Source organism: Colossoma macropomum, unplaced genomic scaffold, assembly GCF_904425465.1.
Source record: "Colossoma macropomum unplaced genomic scaffold, Colossoma_macropomum, whole genome shotgun sequence".
Classification (NCBI taxonomy): domain Eukaryota; kingdom Metazoa; phylum Chordata; class Actinopteri; order Characiformes; family Serrasalmidae; genus Colossoma; species Colossoma macropomum.
In genome coordinates this window covers 59,947,904-59,970,710 of record NW_023494792.1, presented here as the reverse complement: position 1 = coordinate 59,970,710, position 22,807 = coordinate 59,947,904, and the positions used below count along the sequence as shown (strand labels likewise).

The 22,807-nt window shown below is 40.4% G+C and overlaps 1 protein-coding gene across 1 annotated transcript in view; it reads right to left on the bottom strand.

Annotated features, from left to right (window-relative positions):
* Nucleotides 1-22,807, bottom strand: part of LOC118811256 — a 56,343-nt gene that overhangs the window by 19,501 nt on the left and 14,035 nt on the right. Inside the window, exon 4 of the mRNA XM_036575412.1 lies at nt 13,724-13,984. Coding sequence (XP_036431305.1) covers nt 13,724-13,984 — 261 coding nt within the window. The remainder of the gene's footprint in view (nt 1-13,723; nt 13,985-22,807) is intronic.

The following is a 22,807-nucleotide window of genomic DNA, read 5'->3' as shown; positions in this document are numbered from 1 at the left end:
TCGGCTTCCCCTCTTTCACATGCAAAGCGATACATTCGCATCTAGTCAACTTGACTTGTTAAGGCTTGATTGATCAAAACCCACTCGGCCCTGAGACGCGCATCTGTTTGCAAATAGCTGCGACGGGCTTGGAGCTCTGGACCCTGCGTCGTGTGGCCGGTCCCAGAGCAGAGGCTGGATTTAGCTTGACAGACACACACACAAAGTGAGGAGGAGAAAGGAGGGACGTATTCGGATCATTGCACTGATCCGTATTGGGATTCAGCTGGGAGAATGGAGAATGGAGACCGCTCTCCATTTTCTTTCTCGCTCTCCGTTTCACCGTCTCGTCCCTTCTCTTTATCAGCTCATACCAGCCCGGCCCTGATCCTCTAAGGTCACGTCTAGACACTGCTGCCCCCCAAGGCCTTCAGGCCTTCCGCTGCAGCCTGCATCTGGATGCCTCCTGCACAGGTTTTGGCTGAAACTTTGTTCACGGTCAAACAAAAATTCTGATGGTTTCCAATAGATATAATAAAAGCTTGTATCTCCATTTTTGTAGTTTTTCAGTTTTTTACATAATTTGAAAATCCCTGTTCCCCTTTTCATTGTGCGTAAATTTCATGATGAACGGACCAAAAGAAACGGCCCAAAATTACTTGGAAAAAAGTCTGGTTCCATTGACTTACATTAAAAGTGAAGTCATTTTTTTCCTACTCCTGTAAAAGAGGTTTTGTTCCAATAACAGCAATACAGATATATCGCTGCTGTTGGAACAAAACCTCGTATCCCCATTTTTGTCGTTTTCAGTTTTTGACATAATTTGAAAATACCTTTTGGTCTTTACATTGTGTGCAAATTTCATGATGAACGGACCAAAAGAAATGGCCCAAAATTACATGGGAAATATTCTGGTTCCATTGACTTACATTAAAGTAAATTAGGTTTTTTCCTTCTCCTGTAAAGTTACCATTTTGGAGATACGAGGTTTTGTTCCCACCTCATATACATATATAAAGAGTTCTTCAGACTGATGGACAATGTGTTGTATGTTTCTATACAGCACCTTTTAGAAAAGGGTTCTATATAGCACCAAAAAGGGTTCTACTATTCTTACAAACTTGACTTTGTAACAATAGACAAACCATTTTTGGTGTTATATAGAATCTTTTGCAAAAGAGTCTAAATGGCACCATGTTCAGCTCATTCTCCATCAATCTGAAGAACCCTTTCACGATGCAAAGAACCTTTTAATCATATAACGGGCTCTTTGAGTGTTTATAGTTTTTAATAGAACTATTTTCTTTACTAAAGAACCCTTGAAAAAACATCATTTTAAGTGTGTATAATGTTCCACGCAAGTTACGAAGTTTTGGGTTCTGCACACAAACACTGCCCTGTTGGTCCAGTGGAATTGTGCATACATGGCAGAATCCCAAATGGCTATTTGTTAGACATATTATGCACTGTTTGGGTGCAGAAACCAGTATTTTAGTGCTCTACGTAGGGAGCAGGGAGCATTTGAGATTCAGCCCCAACATGGGAAAAGGGACGTACAGTATCTATAGCTTCGTGCTAACCTAAGATTTTAAATCACATAGAGGCGCTAATGGAAATTAGCATTTTTTTGGGGTGGTAGTAATTTGCTGAGCAAACAGTACTTTAAAGTGTAGATGTTTGCATTAAACACTGCTATATTGGTTCAGAGAACAACCAATTAAAATAACCAATAGGCGGGGCTTATCTTTAGAAACGTCTCTCTGTTCCTCAGTGCTGCTAATGTGGATGCAGCGCATTACGTCTCTGGTGTTGTTAATTTTTCAGGAAATTCTTGGTTTCTCAGAAAGCTGCCTGGAAAACTAGCAGCTTCTAAAGCAGCGTCTTCTTTGACTGCCTGCTTGTTAGCTGGCAAAGTAATGTAAGTAGACTTGTAAGACTGCCAGCTATTAAACATGAGTGACGGCAGCTTCTTTACTAAAGCTGTGTTTACATGTTGGAACTGAAGACGTACCTCTTGCAACGATGGCGGTGCGAAGCCACCAAACTTTGCCGTGGTCAGGATCTCTGCACCTAAATCACAGCTGATTAAATTTTAAGCCTATTGCGGTAGTACATGCACATGGTGCGCTCATGGCACCAGCTTATATCCAATGTTTTTGAGATGAACTAGTAATAAAAGTAATGGTAATATTATGCTTTCCGCATGCTGAATTATGAACACATCAAAGTACACATGGGCCTCTATATTTGACAGACCTTATAGTATATCTCTCATTTCAACTTACTCTGCTTAACCAGTCACATTCATCCCTGCCTGTTGGCTGGTAACCAATTATGTCTGTTCTGCCTCGAAGGCTGCGGTGCCTTCAGAGTCGTTTTGAGTAGCGATTTCACACACAAGCAAGTTAAACTGTTCATAAAATGAGTGCAATATACAGTGACTGGTGGCTAAAAGTTCTTGTCCTCTTTTGATGGTTTATGGTTGCTTGGCAACAATAACATACTCAAAAAGAACTGCATTTAGAGTTAGAGTCTGCATTAGAGTCTGCTGTTGTCTGCTGTTTTATGAAAACAATAAGCCACTTGAGGCCGTGCTTTACAGTTATTTTATCACCGTCACCCTCACCTGTGATAAAATCACTGTAACTCACAGCCTCAAGTGGCTAATTGCCTTATTTTAGAACAGCATTCCAAACTTTAGACTGTGTTTACTCTGTATTTGAAATATTGCACAAAAAAGTCAACAGTGCCTGACTGTCCTTTCACTCTGGTCGTTGTCTGTGGCTCTTCCTCTTTCCATAATAAGCTTGTCTCTTTTCTCCTGGCCTGCCACCAGGTTGTGTATGTGTGCGTCTACGTGTGTGTGTGTGTGTGTGTGTTGGGGGGGCTTTCTGTCAGGGAATCAGGAGAACAAAAGGTGCAGTGGAGTGAGAGATTGAGGGAGGAAGCACAGGCGGGTTGGGGGGGGGCACAAAGGCGTAAGCCTAAATCCTCCTGCCTGATAGCCTTATCTGATTCCACTCCAGCGGCTGACGGCTTTTTTTTTCCCACCCAGGGCTTCTCGGCGCACAGGTTGGGCCCTTTGGTGTGAAGCCTAGCAGAAAATGTTAATCAAGAGTAGAAGTACAAGGAGAGGGAGAGAGGGAGTAAGAGAGAGAGAGAGAGAGAGAGAGAGAGAGAGGGAGAGAGAGAGAGGGAAAGGGAGAAGGAGACTTGTAATGCGAGCGAACGTAACTGAGAGAGAAAGAAAAAAGTAAGGGGTGATGCACCTATTCACCTCCTTTTGTTTCTCCCATCTCTAACAGAGTCACTGCTTGTCTATGGACTAACGGACCACCAGCCTAAATCTACACACAGACGAGGCTAAAAACTGTGCACAATTTAACTCCTAACCAACAGCAGGTCAGACCTCCACTGGCCCAACCTCTGCTCCACTCTCTCCTTTCATTCCTCTGGCTATGAATAATGTATGCTCTTTTAACCACTTCTCAATTCAGCTCGGCAGCTGAGAAAGAGTGAAAATGTGGAGTATTTTCTTGGTTCACCTCTTTCTGCTGGCCTTCTAGTTTTATTATGCTGCAGAACGGAATTAACTCAGATATTTTTTTTGCTAATATAACCAACTAAAATGTTTTTTTTTTTCTGTAACTCTGTTATCAGATGAACTAGGACTCTGTTGTCTTTCTACATGAGTAATGAGTGGTCGGAGTGGATCAGACACAGCAGAGCTGCTGGAGTTTTTAAACACCTCAGTGTCACTGCTGGACTGAGAATAGTCCACCAACCAAAAATATCCAGCCAACAGCGTCCTGTGGGCAGCGTCCTGTGACCACTGATGAAGGACTAGAGGATGACCAACACAAACTGTGCAGCAGCAGATGAGCTATCGTCTCTGACTTTACAAGGTGGACTGACAAGGTAGGAGTGTCTAATAGAGTGGACAGTGAGTGGACACTGTTTAAAACTCCAGCAGCACTGCTATGTCTGATCCACTCGTATCAGCACAACACACACTAACACCCCACCACCACGTCAGTGTTACTGCAGTGCTGAGAATGATCCACCACCCAAATAGTACCTGCTCTGTGAGGGTCCATGGGGGTCCTGACCACTGAAGAACAGGGTAAAACGGGGCTAAGAAAGTATGCAGAGAAACAGATGGACTACAGTCTGTAACTATAGAACTACAAAGTGCACCTATATAGTAAGTGGAGCTGATAAAATGGACAAAAAAATACATACTACAAATATATGCATTTAAAAATATATTAAATAAATACATTTTTGGCCATTTTCTTACATTGCAAAAATATATTTGATAAATATATTTGGAATATATATTTTTTTCCATATGGGCAAACACTCAAACACAAACACAATGTACAACTGACACAAAAAACAAACAGCATTTGCATGCAATAAAAACCCACAAAGACGAAGATCCAGTGTGCTTTTTTGTAAATTATACACATTTCCATTGAAATACATTCCATCAATGTTATGGAAGGAAAAAAAAACGCCTGGCTCAACTGATGAAGCTCCAAAACACGCAGAAAAGATTTTATGGCTACTGTGAAAAACTGTCAAAGAAAACAAACTTGATAGATTTTTACTACTGAGGAATGTGTTCAACGTAGATATTTGGCCCATCTCACTTTGGGCTGTGCCACTGTATCCTCTGGGGGTATCTAGAGTACACGCCCATCCAAACGTGCTATTTACGTATATATGTGCACACAAACACATACATGCAATGCACCCTCACAAACAGAACAACAGTCCCTCACACACAGAGCACTCTTTGTGTTTTTGGGGCCGTTTCGCATTGTTTGTTATCCGTGCTTAATCCCATAGCTTTGTTGTTGCTCATCATTATATATAGAAATCGCCCTCCAATTCTCCACTAACAAGGACACATTCAGTGTTATGGATGCTCTGACCCCTTTTCTCTGCTAGAGGAACGTTGCTCTCTTTCTATTTAACCTATTTTGTGTTGTTTTGTACTCTTATTAAAAGGTTGGTTTATCATATAAGCCAGTTAAAGTGACTATCATAAGCACAGCAACCCCCCCCAAAAAACAACTGCATGTTAGTTTATGTGTTATACACCAATCAGGCATAACATTATGACCAACTCCTTGTTTCTACGCTCATTGTCCATTTTATCAGCTCCACTTACTATATAGGTGCACTTTGTAGTTCTACAGTTACAGACTGTAGTCCATCTGTTTCTCTGATACTTTGTTAGCCCCCTTTTACCCTGTTCTTCAGTGGTCAGGACCCCCATGGACCCTCACAGAGCAGGTACTATTTGGGTGGTGGATCATTCTCAGCACTAACACTGATGTGGTGGTGGTGTGTTAGTGTGTGCTGCTGGAGACACCTCTGTGTCACTGCTGGACTGAGAATAGTCCACCAACCAAAAATATCCAGCCAACAGCGTCCTGTGGGCAGCGTCCTGTGACCACTGATGAAGGACTAGAGGATGACCAACACAAACTGTGCAGCAGCAGATGAGCTATCGTCTCTGACTTTACATCTACAAGGTGGACTGACAAGGTAGGAGTGTCTAATAGAGTGGACAGTGAGTGGACACTGAGGTGTTTAAAAACTCCAGCAGAACTGCTGTGTCTGATCCACTCGTATCAGCACAACACATACTAACACACCACCACCACATCAGTGTTACTGCAGTGCTGAGAATGATCCACCACCCAAATAGTACCTGCTCTGTGAGGGTCCATGGGGGTCCTGACCACTGAAGAACAGGGTCAAAGGGGGCTAACAAAGTATCAGAGAAACAGATGGACTACAGTCTGTAACTGTAGAACTACAAAGTGCACCTATATAGTAAGTGGAGCTGATAAAATGGACAATGAGCGTAGAAACAAGGAGGTGGTCAGAATGTTATGGCTGATCGGTGTACTTACATAATACATACATAATGTTGTCTGTGGTTTTCAGTGGGTTCCTTGCTCACTGTCTATGCATTCAAATGTTGCTTTGTAGACATTAATGAGATCACAGGATGGTCTTTTCAATAGTAGTATTGTATAGTGAGGGTTTAGAACCTATGAACTAAGATCAAAGCAAAAGCAAAACGCTAATAGCTCATCCTGGGTGTGTCATTCTTCCATAGTCACTTCAGGGCTTCCATATGACTCCTCATACAGGGTGGGCTGGCCTACTTTTAGCCTGTGACCTGGTTTGGAACAAACAGGCCTAAGGGGGCATACCCCCTTCAGTCACTTTCCTCTGGATTAAGCCTGGCATTAGTCCAAAAGAGAGCTATGTCTATAGGCATTTTGGGACGATGCTGTAGTTGAAGCAGTGAGTGTGGAAATTGAAGTAAAAGTTATAACAGTGAGCTTGAAATCAGAGTCGGTGCTGATTCTCTAAAACTTCGCTCTCTGGTGTCACATGAACTTTTAGTCTCTAACCACCTCCACACAGCCTGCAGCTGCTTCATTTGATTTTACTTAACTTTTGATATGACTTCTGGTATGTTTTCGATGTGTCTTAGCTATTGTTTTACTTTGCACTTTTACTTTTTACTTCTTTACTTTTTATTATTCTTTTTATTCCTTTTATTTATTTTATTAATATTCTTTTAATTTACTATTGTCAATTTATTGTCTTATAATTTCTATTTCTTTTATTTCATTAATTTATGCTTCTGTTCATTTTATCCATATCTGACCTGTTACTTGTTAAGTTACTATTTTGTAATTTTAATGGTTTATTGATTTAACGGTTTACCTGGTGGTACCTTCTTATTAATACATTTTACTATTATGATTTTTATTATTTTATTGTGACATTTGATTTATTTTTACTACCCAACTTCTCAATCCCTGATTTCTGTATTGCTCAGCTACATTGTAAAAATATTTTTAACCTTTTGTTTATAATATGAAGGCTAAAAGCAGAGATGTAATATAACAGTAGCGAGTGGGGTTTGGGTGATTTCGGAGCTGGATCTCCGGCTGATGAACGGTCACAGGTGGATGAAATCACTCTGGATGGTGAGGGCAGAGTCTGATGAGTGATACTACATTTAATAAGTATGTGTTTTATTTTAAAAAAATCATGTGTCTCAGTGATTTTGGTCACTGCTGTTCTCAGGACTCATATTACATTTTAAAACAGTATTTTCAGCTCTATTAATCTGCTTCTTTGGGTCGAGGCTTGTCATAGAGGAAGCATCTCAAGGCACGAGAAGGCGAGTCCACACTTCAAACTGTATTTCATTCATTTATTAATAATTTTGTTCATCAGGCATCTCAAAACTTGTATGTGTCACCGTTTTTTTGTGCTTTAACGGCTGGGTGATTAAAATGTTGTCAAAATAATGCAGAATATCATTTTTATTACTGAGTTTAAATAATTGCACAAGGTCATCTGAACCAGCAATGAGTCAGCCAATTAACAAAATCCAAAATTTAACCAGAACGTCACTGGAGTCACAGTCACTGGTGTTACACCATATTCATACAGCACCAGTGACTGTAAAATATGTTTGGAATTAAGCTCTCCTTTCTGCATATATGATAATAGGAGATGTTAAAGGACATATTAAGATTATTTAGTTTTGGATTCCCACTCTAAATGAACAATGATCTGTATAAAGGAAGAATGACACACTTTCAAAAGTTGACGGGTGTTTTCAATCCTGAAATAATTATTAATATTTGTTAAGCTAAAAGTGATGCAACATAGCAGTAGATATATTCCCGTCCCAACATGTGGCTGGCATAAGAACGAGCAAATATTTACAAAAAAAGACCCCCCCCTAAAAAATTATATTCTTAAGGCAAAACATAAACTTGTCTTAAGCCTGTCATTTAATTGTTTTCATTTAAGTACAGGTAAAAGTGAGTTTATGCTAGTAACGTGTATAAGTAAGTTGGGTTGTATCAACATTTGAACTGTGCTGTGGTCCCTTTGTGAGGGTTTTGTATGGGTCGGGGGGATGTGGGGGTATTTTTTGGCAACCCCGAGTGAACTGTGTTGTTGGACGGTGGACACGTGGCTCCTCCCCTTCACTTTCCCTGAAAAGGAGGGAGAAAACAAACAAAGACACACGCAGGCGCCACACACCTCCTGCTGGCTGCGTGCCACACACACACACACACACACACAGGCCACAATCCCTCACAAACCGCTACACTCCGATCCCCACTGATAACTCCACAAAAGGGCAAATCATCTGTTCTAACTGATCTCCTCTGATAACCTCACAAAGCCCAAATCATCTGCCATTATTGCTATGGCTCCCCTTGACATTGTGCCATTAATAAGGCCATTGAGGAGAAGCCTGCTCTGTTTGGATGCTGTATAATGGAGTCTTTGACAGATTCGCTTGGCTCTCTTTGGCCGGGCACTTTGAATACAGCGTGCATATTCCATGCCTGACGCTCATCAATAGCCAGGCTTGTTTGTTTGCCCAGTCATTCTGATCTGATGGTACATACGCACTGCCATTCCACCCCCCTCCACCACAAGATTCTGCAAACAGAGCTTACATAAAGGCACTGTACCCTAATACACACAACCACTGACTCACTCACTCACGTGCACCCTTCAGTGGCTCTCTGCTCTTTCAGGACGGCAAACTTTTCAGTCAACCATTCATCAGTCCGAGTTCTGCCCACAGAGCGACACACTCATGTTTTTATACAATGTCAGAGTGGAGGGGGTGCAAAAGGTTTATGCAACCAAGAAACATATCACTTGTTGTCGGAAGAAAACCTCATATCTCCAAAATGGTAACTTTACAGGAGAAGGAAAAAACATACTTCACTTTCAATGTAAGTCAATGGAACCAGAGTTTTTTCCAAGTACTTTTGGGTCGTTTCTTTTGGTCCATACATAATGAAATTTACACACAATGTAAAGGGCAACAGGCATTTTCAAATTATGCCAACAACTGAAAAACGACAAAAATGGAGATACGAGGTTCCAACATCAGTGATATATTTAAACACCTATTTATTTGGACAGTAAGCATTTATTTGCTCAGAAAGAAATTATTTTGAGATTTTATGTACAACGTGTTCTTTTAACTATTTCCAAACCTCTCCCCGTGGAACCTGAGCATTATTTGCAGTTATCATCCAATACCCGGTTTATCAATACTTCATTGCGTTAAATTAAATATGCTGTTGATGAAATTTAACAAATTCATGTGACGGCTGGAGGCGCCCAGGAGAAATCTGGAGCCAATTATTCTTCAGATGAGCTCATAAGATATCAACTACTGTTTTCCAACTAAGGAATTTTTGCTACTTTTTATTATATTTATTTAAATGTTTATTTGCATTTATTCTAGTGATTTTACATGTAAAAACATTCTTAATGGTTAATAAATGGTTCTTAACAGGTGTGTTTACATGCTTATGTATGTGTGTGTGTGTGTGGAGAAAGGAGAGCTTAATTCCAAACATATTTTACAGTCAGTAGTGTTGTATGAACGTGGTGTAACACCAGTGACGGTGACTCCAGTAATAAAAATGATATTTGGCATTATTTTGACAACATTTTAATCACCCAGCCATTAAAGCATATAACACTGGTGGCACATAGTAGTTTTGAGCTGCCTGATAAACAAAATTATTAATAAATTAATGAAATATAGTGAGTGAGTGTGACTCGCCTTCTCAGGCCTTGATATGCTTCCTCTCTGATGAGCCTCGACCCAAAGAAGCAGTTTAATAGAGCAGAAAATACTGTGTTAAAATGTAACATAAGAGTCCTGAAAACACCAGTGACCAAAATCTCTGACACATGAATTTTTAAATAAAATTTATTAAATGTAGTATAACGTTAACGATATAAAAAGTAAACATGAGTCTGTTTTATACAGATTTCTAAGTTAAACTTTTAAAAATATTGTTTTATATTAAAAATGGTTTCTCAAATGTTAAAAATTGGTTTTGTGACGAGCTGTTTTACAGACGCAGAGCGTTTCAATTGGGGGATTTATCATAGAACTTTAGCTCAGCGTAAAGGGCAGCTGGCATATTGTTTAAAAACTACTTTAAAAACAAAAGAAAAATGGAGACAAAAAGTTTTCCTCCAACAGGGATGATCTGAAACTAAACATAACTTTATGCAACAAGTTTCTAAGTCTATACTTAACCTCAGTAACCAAAAGGAATTTTTTACCTGATATTCAGATCTTAAATGGGCTCATTTTTTCCCCCGAGGTCCCCTTGTGAGGGTTTAAGCATGAGAAACAGCCATAATTCATTTTTACATGACCATTTTAACCTCTTTTCATCCCTTAGAATCAAACAGGCTGTTTGTGTTACTGTGCTGACCTCTGTACTGACTGCCCTGTGTTGTGCCTCATTCAAAAAGCAGTCTCTGACTGAAACACTCCTTATAACTGTAGCATGAGTGGGTGGGGCTAAGATGCTGTAGGCTGAATAGGAGGTTAGACATAAAAGGCTTAGTTTTTAAAGACATCACAAAAAATGGACAGGCTGCTGACTGGCTACAGCTGCTAAAGTACAACCCTACGCTGGACACTTATATATTTTAAACATCTGGTATTTTTGCATAAATTATTATGACCGTATAGATTTAATAAAACAATAATGTGGTGGGTCCACCAGACCACTGAGTAGCAAACACATCAACACCACACAAGGGTTAAGATAAAGGTTGCTAACTAGTTCTTGTCTCGACCTTCAGAAAAACCTGGTATAGAATGTTGACATTGTGTGCAGGTTCTTTAAACTGGGCAAGTTAATTCAAATTCAAATCGGGCTGTTTATGCAGCTTAGTTTTCTTATATGGACTGTGACTTAAACTTTACCATATGACATCAAAAAAAAAAGCTTTGGATTGGAAAATTTGGTTTTCCATGATAGAGGCCCTTTAAAAAAATGAAACGTGTCGCTTTGGTAACAAAGGATTTTCCAAAGTTAGGAGCATTTTTCTTTGTTTTGTTAAACAAAATCATCATTTTTGCTCTGTAAATGTACAAAAACAAACCCACTCCCATCAGTGAGTGAGTTAAAGTGTGTGTGTGTGTGTGTGTGTGTGTGTGTGTGTGTGTGTGTGTGTCGGGGCGGGGCAGTCTTCAGACTGCCAGGTGTTCCCCATCAACGCCGACATTCATCAGAGACCTGTGGTCTTTCTGAGTCATCGCAGGAAGCGCAGGTACACACTCTCACTATGAGCCACATTATACCTGAAAGACACACACACACACACACACACACACACACACACACACACACACACACACACACATACACACACTCCAGCCCTTTTCCATGCGCATTAAAGCAATTGTTAAGTACCCACTGCAGGTAGGGCCACAGAAAGAAGGGCGTTCGCTGAAGGAGAGAGGGAGTGAGGTGAAAGCTGAACGCTGGCCGCATGGTGAAGGGTGAATAACCCTTGTTATTTCTGCATTGCATTTTTTTCGCTCACCACTGAAAGAGTGGGTTCCAATTAAGTCCAATTAGGGCCTTTCAGGGCCTAATGAGGAGCCACGCTCACAAGCGTTTGAGAGGCTTGACAGACGCATGCACGTTTACACACTTGTGCATTTGTGCACACACCCAGGGACATTTTTACCCCAAGTCAGATTACTATAGAGACAAGCAGCCTTCTAAGACTTTTAGAAGTGATCCGACAGAAAATGCGGCAGAAAGGAAGAGGAATCGGGCCTCACTCGAACAGTGGAGAGCATGACACGACCCTGCATTCACAAAAAGAGAAAAACTCTAATCACTAACCACACACACACACACACACACACACACACACACACCAGCACACAAAGAGCGCCACTCCTCTCCGTTGTGTGAGCGACAGCTGCATGCTTCCGCCTCTCTCGGTTGATTAGGGGCTGAAGAGAACCTGTCCAATCAGGCCTTTTCACCGTGCCCCTGCGTTCACACAAGAACTCTGCAGCCTCGCGACCTCTCGCAACCCCGCTCCCGCCCCTTCACCTTGACCTTCACTAAACGCCCCTGCCTTCAAGGGACACTCCGTCTCTGCGTCCAATCACAAAAAAGGGGCCTCCACTAACCAATTAGACCCTCGACCACGAGCAGGACGCCACTCCAAAGCATAGCTAATTAAAAAATCAAGTGCAAAGCTTCAGGCTCAAAAGTAAACAATGGCGGAGAAGGACGGCAGGCCGGCCGACGTGTGGATGTCTGTTTGTGCACAGAGTTTCAAATTATGCTGGTTGTGCCCAGTCAGTGGACAAAAGAGGGGAATGGTTTTTGATTCTTGATTCAGATGCCTAATTAGGCAGGGACACAAAAATAAACAGTGCATTAGTTTGAGGGGTTTTCTGTTCTGGGGGGCACCGACCATATTGTGAAGGTTGGTTCGTATACATAACACTTTATTAAAAGTATAAAAATACTTTATTAATGATACATTTGTACTCCTTTCACTCCCTGTCATAACTAATTGTTCCATCTCCAAAATGGTAGCATCATAGGAGAAGGAAAAACACTCGGCCTCCTTCACCAACCAGAGGAAAGAAATCTTCAGAAGAAATTTCTTCTTAAACCCCACGTACGCAGTTTTCATGAAGACTATGACATTCACCAATGTTTTCTTATCCGGGATTTGTTCTTAGGTAAAAACAGAATCTACACACACTCAAGAGCACAAACGTCTGAACAGTTCTGCAGTTTAAGAACAGGACATCAATCTGACGGAGGCTTTTTCTTAGGACTTTTCTCAAGAACACAATGAGGCCCAGTGTAATGAAATCCTATTCCGCATTATCATAGGCCATTTCTGTTAGTCTATTTGTCATTTGTCATACAATACTCACACATTATAAAGAGTGCATATATATATATATATATATATATATATAGGCAGGAAACAACCTATATCTTATCACATATATATGTAATTAGGAATTTTTTGATGTGATAGTGACAACGTACTCATTTTCCTTCACATTTTTTTCTGCTTTAGCATATATTAACTGAAAATAAACCCAGTGTATACCCAGTAATAATGTGGTGACTCTGTTATCACCTTCTAAATTATTTGGTTCAGGCTAGTCTATACTATCTATACTATCTATACTATCAGGCTAGTCTATACTATCGATATGGACAGGGCTGATTTTCATAGTGATAAGATTTCAAATATAGACTTTTATATTCTGGGGATGGATGAGTGCAATGTTTCAGATGTGCACGTCACCCATGCCATGTGCACTAATGCACCCCCAACATACAGAACGTTCAAGAATGTATATATATATATATATATATATATATATATATATATATATATATATATATATATATATATATATATATATATATATAACCACATAGAACACATTCTCCATCAATCTGAAAGCAATATAGTTGTGTTTTTATTATATTTCAAGGTGGATTGTATTAAATTATGACACAAATTTGGCACTTTTCTTTTAAAATGCAAATCCTCATGCATTGTGTTTTCGGTAAAGAGGTCAAGCGATGTGAAAGCAATGTAATAGATAGCCTTCTTTTTGGCACATATTTTGCATGACACTATAGAGCAGCAATGTCGTGTGTACATTGCATTTCACATTTGTCCACTGCAGTGATTGCTTTTCAACCTGGCACAAACTCCCCTCCATGATCATGCTAACATTATGAACAATGAATAAAACCTAGTCGACATGAGGAAATTCTGTTGATTTCATACCATGTTAATGTTTTCAGGTGAAGGCTGCCTTTAGAACAGCAGATATACTCACAGTCCTCAAACCTGGAGCAACTACTTGACTTGCTGGGCTGAGCTGCCTCGTATCCTTCCTGCAACTTGGAGTAAATCTGCAGCGCCTTGGTCTTGCGCTCCTCTCCCTTCTCTCCAAGCTCCTTCCTCTGACGTCTCCTCCTCCTGTCTTTGAGTTGGTTACGGCCTCTTCGGCCCGTCCAAGGTCGATCCCTTCTTGCCGGGCAAGCCAGCTTCTGAGAGGTGGCCTCTGTCACTGCGGCTGCTGGGTCTTCTTTGGATTCTAAAGGGGACAAAACAAAACGTGACTTCTGCAAAATATACAAATGCAAAGCATGATACATTTCCGAGAACTTTTTGAGGAACTTTATTGCTCAAATATTGCTCTTTGATGGAGACTCAGTGATGATTCTCCTAAAATTCCTCAGGAGTAGCAGCATTAGGTATAAAGGAGACATGAGATACAGGAGAGGTGAAGGAAAGATGAGAGTTCAGTTGTGGTTTACGATGAATGGTCTTATCTTCAAAATCGAGCACAGTGTGAGACTTAGGCTCAATCCCATTTCTTATTTTTACCCCTACCCCTTGTTTTCGAGTGTCTCCTTGCCCCTTGGAACTGAGTTACGAAGGGTAGTGGTTGAAATCTTCCCTCTGAAATGGGACCCTCAAATAAAAAGAGCATCACTTCATTAACAGCTACCAGCGCTGCTCTGTAGGCGACCCTGCCAGTCTGCAGTGACAGCAGAGGAGGCTAAAGTTCAGCTCCTCACTGCTGGGCTTTAATTACATTTAGGGAATCATATGCCTTCAAAGAGGGGGGCAATTATTTATTATCGCCCACCCCTAATCCTTCAGTGATATGAAGCTGAATTCAGATATTCACCAGCTTCTTGTTTGAATTTTCCTGTTCCACCTTAAATGGTGCAGCAGTTACATTCTAGCACCACAAGTGTCAGAACTGCTGCACCATTTAAGGTGGAGCAGGAAAATTCAAACAAGAAGCTGGTGAATATCTGAATTCAGCTTCCACCATTTAAGGTGGAACGGGAAATCTAGTTAGCTAGCTACCGAGATATTAGCATACTACCAATGATTTTTATGTTTGTTATGAAGAAAAGGACCATAATACATTGAAACAACGGTGGTTATCGTAATTTTTAAACTGAGAAAATTCTCACATTTGCGGGTTTCTTTGGTCTCTTGTTCACCCGTCTTGCCGGTTTTTCTCTTTTTCTCATATCACTCTGTTTGGAGTCTCTGAAAAACCTCCGTTTGGAGGGTCATGTAGCCCCAGCACTTCACCCTCCCCCCCTCTCTCAACAACAATCAGGACACCCTACCCCTAGACATGAACATGCAAAATGGAGGGGTAGGGCTAAATGGTAGGTGCGAGGGGTGAAATGGGATTGGGCCTTAGTAGAGATCTCTACTGAAACTCAAGATGTGAGATTACTGAGCTCTTTTGCTCAGGGGAAACACTGGAGCAGCAGGAGAGACATAAGCCTTTAAAGTCGTCTTTGTCTCACCAGCTGATCCCATTGTTGTCCAGCGATATTAAGGAGTGTCCTTTTTTATTTAGCTTATTTTTGTGGGTAATTACATCGGAAATGGCTGACATAAACAAATGTCCACTTCTGGTGCATTATTGAGTAGTGGTGCCAACAGAGCACACCAAATTTCCAAAATTCATTTCGTGGAAAATGAAAATGATACTATTTCAGGCATCCTTACTGTAGCGTCAGTGAAGAAGAATACACGAGAAATATTGCACTTTAAAGGCGAATACTCTTTTATTATAAAGACAGCAAGGGAGAGCCGCCACTCAGCACCAGTTAGGCGGCAAGGAAGGTCACTTTTAGCCATAGGATTCCTCTCTACGGTAGACACTTAACCCCACTAACCCCACAACCCAGCACAATAAAGCACACCATACATAAATACGTTAAACTAGCATTCACAACTACAACGAACGTCTTTATTGGAAGTGCAACGCCTCCCGAGAGCCTCTTTGCATGGCTGCTTTGCATGGACACATCTCCTGTGCTCCTACAGCAGCGTGGCCAGTCGTGGGACGGCACATTATTGTATAGTGCTACATCTATACCAACTTCAACATGCTGAATAAGTGATTCCCTTACCCTCGATTCATTTTCCTCTAGCTTCTCATATTCTCATTTCTGCCCCAGAAGCTATTTCTTCCCCCTTGTGATGCACCTCTGTTCCAATTTGCTCTCCTCCTGTAACATCCCCATTAGCACTATGCTAAAAGATGTATTAGGTAGGTAATTTACGAGTGGCCCGCAATTAGAGCTCCATTAACACTCTCAGCAACCTCTTCCCAAAGTGTTTCCTGCTCTCATTACACAAAGAGTAAGATGTGAACCTGTGGGGGGGCTTTCACTATTGTGTTTATAGCCTTACTTAACAGTACAGCACTGACTTTTGCTTTTGTGTTCCTGCACAAACGAGGAAAGACAGCAGCAGGGTCTGCTGTAAATGTTAGGTTGTTTATTAGAAATATGTAAACCAAGTATTTATGCACAGCAAATTCAGACAGACTGGTTTAGGCCATGTCTTTGGAAAGGCTGAGGTCTTTTACAGCAAGCTAAACATCTTTATTAAAGCACTTTTACTCAGGTTATTTTGTCAGATCATTAAACTGTATCGCATGTAAATCTCACGTGTGCTTTAGCGTTTCAAACTGCAATCAGTCCCTTAAAGGAGGGACCATAGTTTTCCACTTACACCAAATGCAGTTAATGTTTGGAGCCCTTTACGTTCGCTTCTTTAGTTTAGAACTGGAGCGGCAAGGCTGACATTGCTAACAAACAATAGAGCTAGAATAGTCACCCAAACAGCCCAAATCATTTCTGTAAAAATACATCACCCACACAAACTATCCAGGTCTTTAGTTTGACAGTATGACTTACTGTGAACTATAAAAATGAACAAAACTGCAGGGATCCACTTTAGACGCTACTTGGCTGCCTGTATTATCCATCCATCCATCATCTAAACCGCTTATCCTTCTGGGTCACGGTGGGGTGCTGGAGCCTATCCCAGCTGTCATTGGGCGGAAGGCAGGATACACCCTGGACAGGTCGCCAGTCCATCGCAGGGCAGACAGACAGACATACACATTCACACACACACACTCACACCTAGGGGCAGTTTAGCATGTCCAAATGGCCTGACTGCATGTTTTTGGACTGTGGGAGGAAACCGGAGTACCTGGAGGAAACCCACACAGACACGGGGAGAACAGGCAAACTCCACACAGAAACGACCCTGGTCACCCGGCCGGGAATCGAACCCAGGCCCTTCTTGCTGTGAGGCGACAGCGCTACCCACTGCGCCACTGTGCTGCCCTGCCTGTATTAGTGAGGTTTTATTTATTTTTATAACTCACAGTCATACTGTGATCTAAACCACATCAACAAGTCTGCATCACCTTAATAAAGGCCTAAAAGTGGTTCGAGCTGGTTGATAGAAGTTGTAGGGACGCATTTACAGAAAAGATTTGGGTGACTATTGACTTCTAGTGTTTGTTAGCTATGTTGGCCTTGTAGCTCCAGTGCTAAACTAAAGAAGCAAAATTTGGACACCAAACACATCTTGGATGATCAGCTACATCTAAGTGGAAAATTGGGTAGACATATTTTTTATTGAACGATTCCTGTAAATATAGACTGTATTGAATTTATCATTTTTATACAACAGTTAGTTCCGGCCACGCAAGCTGATTGGTTGAGAAGCGTTCTAACAAACACTGTATCACTCCACTGAGACGCCGCTGCTAAACAACGACTTTGACAGCTGTAGGAGACGCTCAAGCCATTTGAACATTTTTACTTCTTACTTTGCCACAAACAGAAAATGGATACTTTTAAGATCACATTTGACCGACAGCCGATTTGGTCAGACTCTGAAGATGAGACGACACTGAATTCCCAAACTGTCATCACCACTGAGCAGCTTTTCAGTCGGCAGCTGTGACAGAAGAACAGCTAAACAACCTGGAATCAGCCAGAAATGAACCCAATACCATTCGCCAAACTAAATGGGCTGTAAGCTGCTTTACAGACTGGCTGGAACAAAACAACATTAATATTGATCTGGCAAAAATTGACAAAACTGAGCTAAACTTGATATTGCAGCAGTTTTATGGTTCAGTCTGATCTGGTCAGACTCTGAAGATCAGACTACACGTTTGGCGAATGGTATTCGGTTAATTTCTGGCTGATTCCAGGTTGTTTAGCTGTTCTTCTGTCACAGCTGCCGACTGAAAAGCTGCTCAGTGGTGATGACAGTTTGGGAATTTAGTGTGAGGAGCTGGAGAACGAACTGCCGGCTGTGCAGCGAGTGGGCGGAGCTCGTTACTCTGACGTAGCAACAAGCTGCTTGTTAAGGAACTATAATTTGGTGAAGGAACTGCGAACATTAAAACATATTAAACGCCGCGTTCACAGCCCAGTTTATTAATTTATTACTTTATTTATTTAACTGCTGTACAAAAGCAATAGAACTGCTAGAAGTGTTATCGGCAGTAACATTACGGCTGTGATGATCTGCGACCAAATCACAGCCGTGATGTTATTTTGTGATAACACATTCCCTCTCGTGTTCTATTGCTTAAATATTTTAGATACATTTAAGCTCAGGATCCTGATAATGCACTCCACTGCTATCGAGAACAGCCATGATATTGTATGTCATTCTTCAGACTGCTGATCCTTTGACAGTCCGCAATCAAAATGCTATAAACTGCTGTCATTTGTCTGTTTCCCTCTGAAATATCAAGCAGAATGGACAACGGCATGTTTCATTAACCACCTTTTCTTTCAAGACAGAGCTTCCAGCTGCTCCTCTGCTCTCAGCCTGGATCTGGTTCTAGCTTCTCTTTCAGATTCTGAGCTGTGTTGTTTAACTTCATACATCACACTGTCTCTCGCACCAGCTAGTGGGAAAATATGGGGCACGGTTTGTGCTTTAATGACACAGCAAATGAGACATGACAGTAATGATTAAGCGCTTACTCAACATCTTTAAACACCTCTTTACTGATCTGTGATCTAGAAACGGAAGAGAGGGTTTGAAAGTCATGTAAGTTGCTCATCCACGCCAGTAATATATGAGTACATTGAGAAGCTTTGTGGCTTGTTTTGCACAAAACACAGCATTTCTTCCTATTAGGGCTTCCTCTTTTCCTCACTTAAAAAAAAGAGTTGGATGTTGTACTCTCTTTAAAAAGATGCTTCTTCAAAGTTTCTTAAGTAAAGAAAATGAACCATGATGAACCATGAACACTCAAAGAAGCTTTGGCGTGGTTAAAGGGTTCTTTGCATCGTGAAAGGGGTTCATCAGACTGATGAAAAATAGGCATGAATGTGCTACAGATGGTTCTGTATAGAACCTTTTGGAAAAGCGTTCTAAATAACACCCAGAAGGGTTCTTCTATTGTTATAAGCTTGACATCGTAACAATAGAAGTACTTGTTTGGGTGCTATATAGTACCATTTTCAAAAAGGTTCTATACAGAACCATTTATAACACATTCTCTATCAATCGTATATATATATATATATATATATATATATATATATATATATATATATATATATATATATCACTGTATATAAAACCTTGTATCTCCAAAATGGTAACTTTACAGGAGAAGGAAAAAACATACTTTACTTTTAATGTAAGTCAATGGAACCAGACCTTTTTTCCAAGTCATTTTGAGCCGTTTATTTTGGTTCATTCATCATGAAATACTCACTCATGAAATTACACACAATATAAAGGACAACAGGTATTTTCACATTATGTCAAAAACTGAAAAATGACAAAAATGGAGATACAAGGTTTCTTCCGACAGCAGTGATATATTTAAACACCTATTTATCTGCATTTATTTGCTCAGAAAGAAATAATTTTGTGATTTTATGTACAATGTCTTTTTTGTGATGTCACTAAAATCAACACATTTACATATATCCACCATTCAGCCCACAGCAGTTTAACTCCACCCATTCAGGCTGAAGATATAAGTAGTGTTTCAGCCTGGAATCCTTTTTTGAATGAGGCAGCCAATCAGAAAAGGGCTCAGTCTTAAAGGCACAGTAACAAAAACAGCTGTTAAACTGTTTAACTGTTTAACATTTAAGTTTAAAAGCTGTTAAACTAAACCGTTAAACCCCCTAAAGTCTCAGGCTTATTACACACTAAGGCTTATTATTCAGTAATAACAGGGACTTCAATACAAACTTGGTTGAGTTATTCTTAGGTTATAGCAGTGGGTAATAAACCTTTGGGCCCACCAGCAGATCCTGGCCATTTAAGGGGTTAAAAAGAGTGGCTGGAAAATGGTGCCTGAAACCAGACAAATCACATGAGGGGACCTGAGGGAAAACACAAATTTACAAGAAAAATGTATGATGCAGTCCCTTTAAGGTATTAATTTCTCTGTTCAATAATTGGAAGCTTTGTCTTTGTTCTCAAGTCACAAAAATTGTAGTCTAGAATAAAATTCATCATAATAAGGCCTTTAGATTGAATAGTTATTGTTAATGTTCAGCAATGTTAAAAATAAATAAATTATAGCTGCTTTAGTTAAACGCATGATTAATTCATGCCACGTCACCTAAGAATGCAAAACACCTGCTGCTTTCTTATGGACCCTGGAGCTGAAAGAGCAAAGACGCCTCCGGAAAGAATGATATGTGCGAGCGGTTTGAACTATCAGATGAAAAGATAAACACTCAGTGAAATTTTGTGATAAGAGGCCAGTGTGTCTTGGAAGCACGGCAAGTCTGACTAAATATGTAAGCACAGTACAGTGTCCAATCCACACGGCCTCTGACTCAGCTCAACAGGAACATCAGCTCTTTTTCTCCTTATATACATTCACTCTCAGAAATAAAGGTACTGAACTGTCACTGGGTCAGTGCCCCTCTTGTCACTGGGGTGGGACCCTCAAGGGTCCATCTCAGTACCTTTAGTCAGGGAACATAACTGAACCATAATCCACTGAAATGATATGTTCTAAGCTGTACTGACTCCACACACCCCGTCTCGTCTCCAGGCTTTTATTTTACTGTTCTGTTTTAAAACATTCAGTTATGAAAAGGTACAAATACGAACTTTTCACCTGGAAAAACTTATTTAAGGTTCACAATCAGACCTTAAAACCACTGTTGTACCTTTGAGGGAACATTTACACTGTTTGTACCTTGATGAATGAAAAATGTACCTGAACAGAACCTTTATTTCTATATATATATATACATATATAGTTTTGAAAACGCTTCAAGTATTACTGTATTTAAGGGTGACTTTGAGAATGAGTATTCAAATACTTGTTCTGAGATATCGACAAGTATTCAAAGTCTGTTAAATGCTGTTCAAGCCAGCCCAGCTTCATATTATTATTATTATTATTATTATTATTAGTAGTAGTAGTAGTAGTAGTAATTGTTGTAATAGTAGTAGAAAGAGGAGAAGGAGTATTAATATAACAATACTTAGAACAACAACAACACATTAGCAATAATAATAATAATAATAATAATAATAAGAAGAAGAAGAAGAAGAAGAAGAAGAAGAACAACAACAACAACAACAACAACAACAACAACAAGAATTGTAACACTTTACGTGAACTCTGCTAATAATATTGACAAAACCATGACATTAACATGTGATGGAAGATGTCATATGCTGTCATGACAGATGTTGTTCAGTAATATAACAGTCATGACCGCTTATTTCACATAATCCAGCTTGTCTACTCCAGTTATCCATCATGACTCACATTACAATATATCATTGCTGTTGGAACAAAAATTAATATCTTAAAAAAGTACTTCACACATTCTTAACTTTTAATGCAAGTTAATTTAACAATATTTTTTGTGAGCCACTTTGGACCATTTCTGTCAGTCCATTCGTCATACAATTTTCACACAAGTGGCAGCTGGCATTTTCTAATTATGTAAAAAAAAAATAATGAATAAAAAAAATGGAGATACAAGGTTTTGCTCCACCAGCAACAATATGTCAGGACAATTACAAGTAATGGATATATGATAGTTACATTACTGTCTGCCATGACAGCTCATCACAGACATGGTTATGACATGGTTATGTTAATGGTATGTTGCAGGGTTCAAGTGAAGTTGTTGTCATTCTTCTTCTTATTATTATTCCTAAAAATATAACAAGCAATATTATTATTAAAATCTATAGATATGATATATGCATTTATGTATCAGCAGTTTTTCAGATGTGCATATCGATTAATGGACTAATCAACTAACGCAGCTGTTCATGGTTTCATTTTGTGAAAATGCTGAAAAAAAGTTGTATCAGAAGTTGTAGGTAAACCCCTCTCTTTCCAGAGAATAACTCTTCCAGGCTTGGCTTCATTCAGGCGCGATATCCAGACTTGTGTGTGAAATCTGGTTTCACAAGGCCAGCTGATTTCATTCAGCCAGTCCTATCTCTCCCAGTAAAGACTCCTGTTCTAACATAGCCTAATCCTCCAGTGCAGAGCACTGATTAGTGAATGGTCAAAGCTGGAAGCGAAGCACGGACCTGCTTAGAAACCATCTTAAACACACACAGACCAGGTTACCATACCAACCGGCCTGTCTGAAAGAGGCAGATAGTTGGATTTGGCTGAGAGTGGCAGAGTCAAATCCTTCATCTAACCCTCCTCTGAGGCCACCAAGGACAAAACCCACACACGCACACACACACACATGCACTGCTTGTGTGGAAATCCCAACAACCGGTCCACCAGAGTGAAGCAAGAAGGTCAGCCGTGTATCTCTTTTCTTTGTGTGTTTGAGAAAGGGATGAGCGCCAATCACACAGTCAGACCGGACGGTCCTGGTCCTGCCACCCAGATCCTCCTCCTCCTCCTCTCTTTCAGCAGAGAGCAAAGAATAGAGGGAGTGGTGGAGGCGAAAGGAGAAAATCCCTCCTCAATTATTATTCATTGGTCCGATTGTCCTTTCTGGACTGCCGTTTCCCAACACATCATCCTTTTCTGTCAGCGCTGACAAGTGCCAATCAAAGCGCCGGTATCCGGATTTTAGTGCTG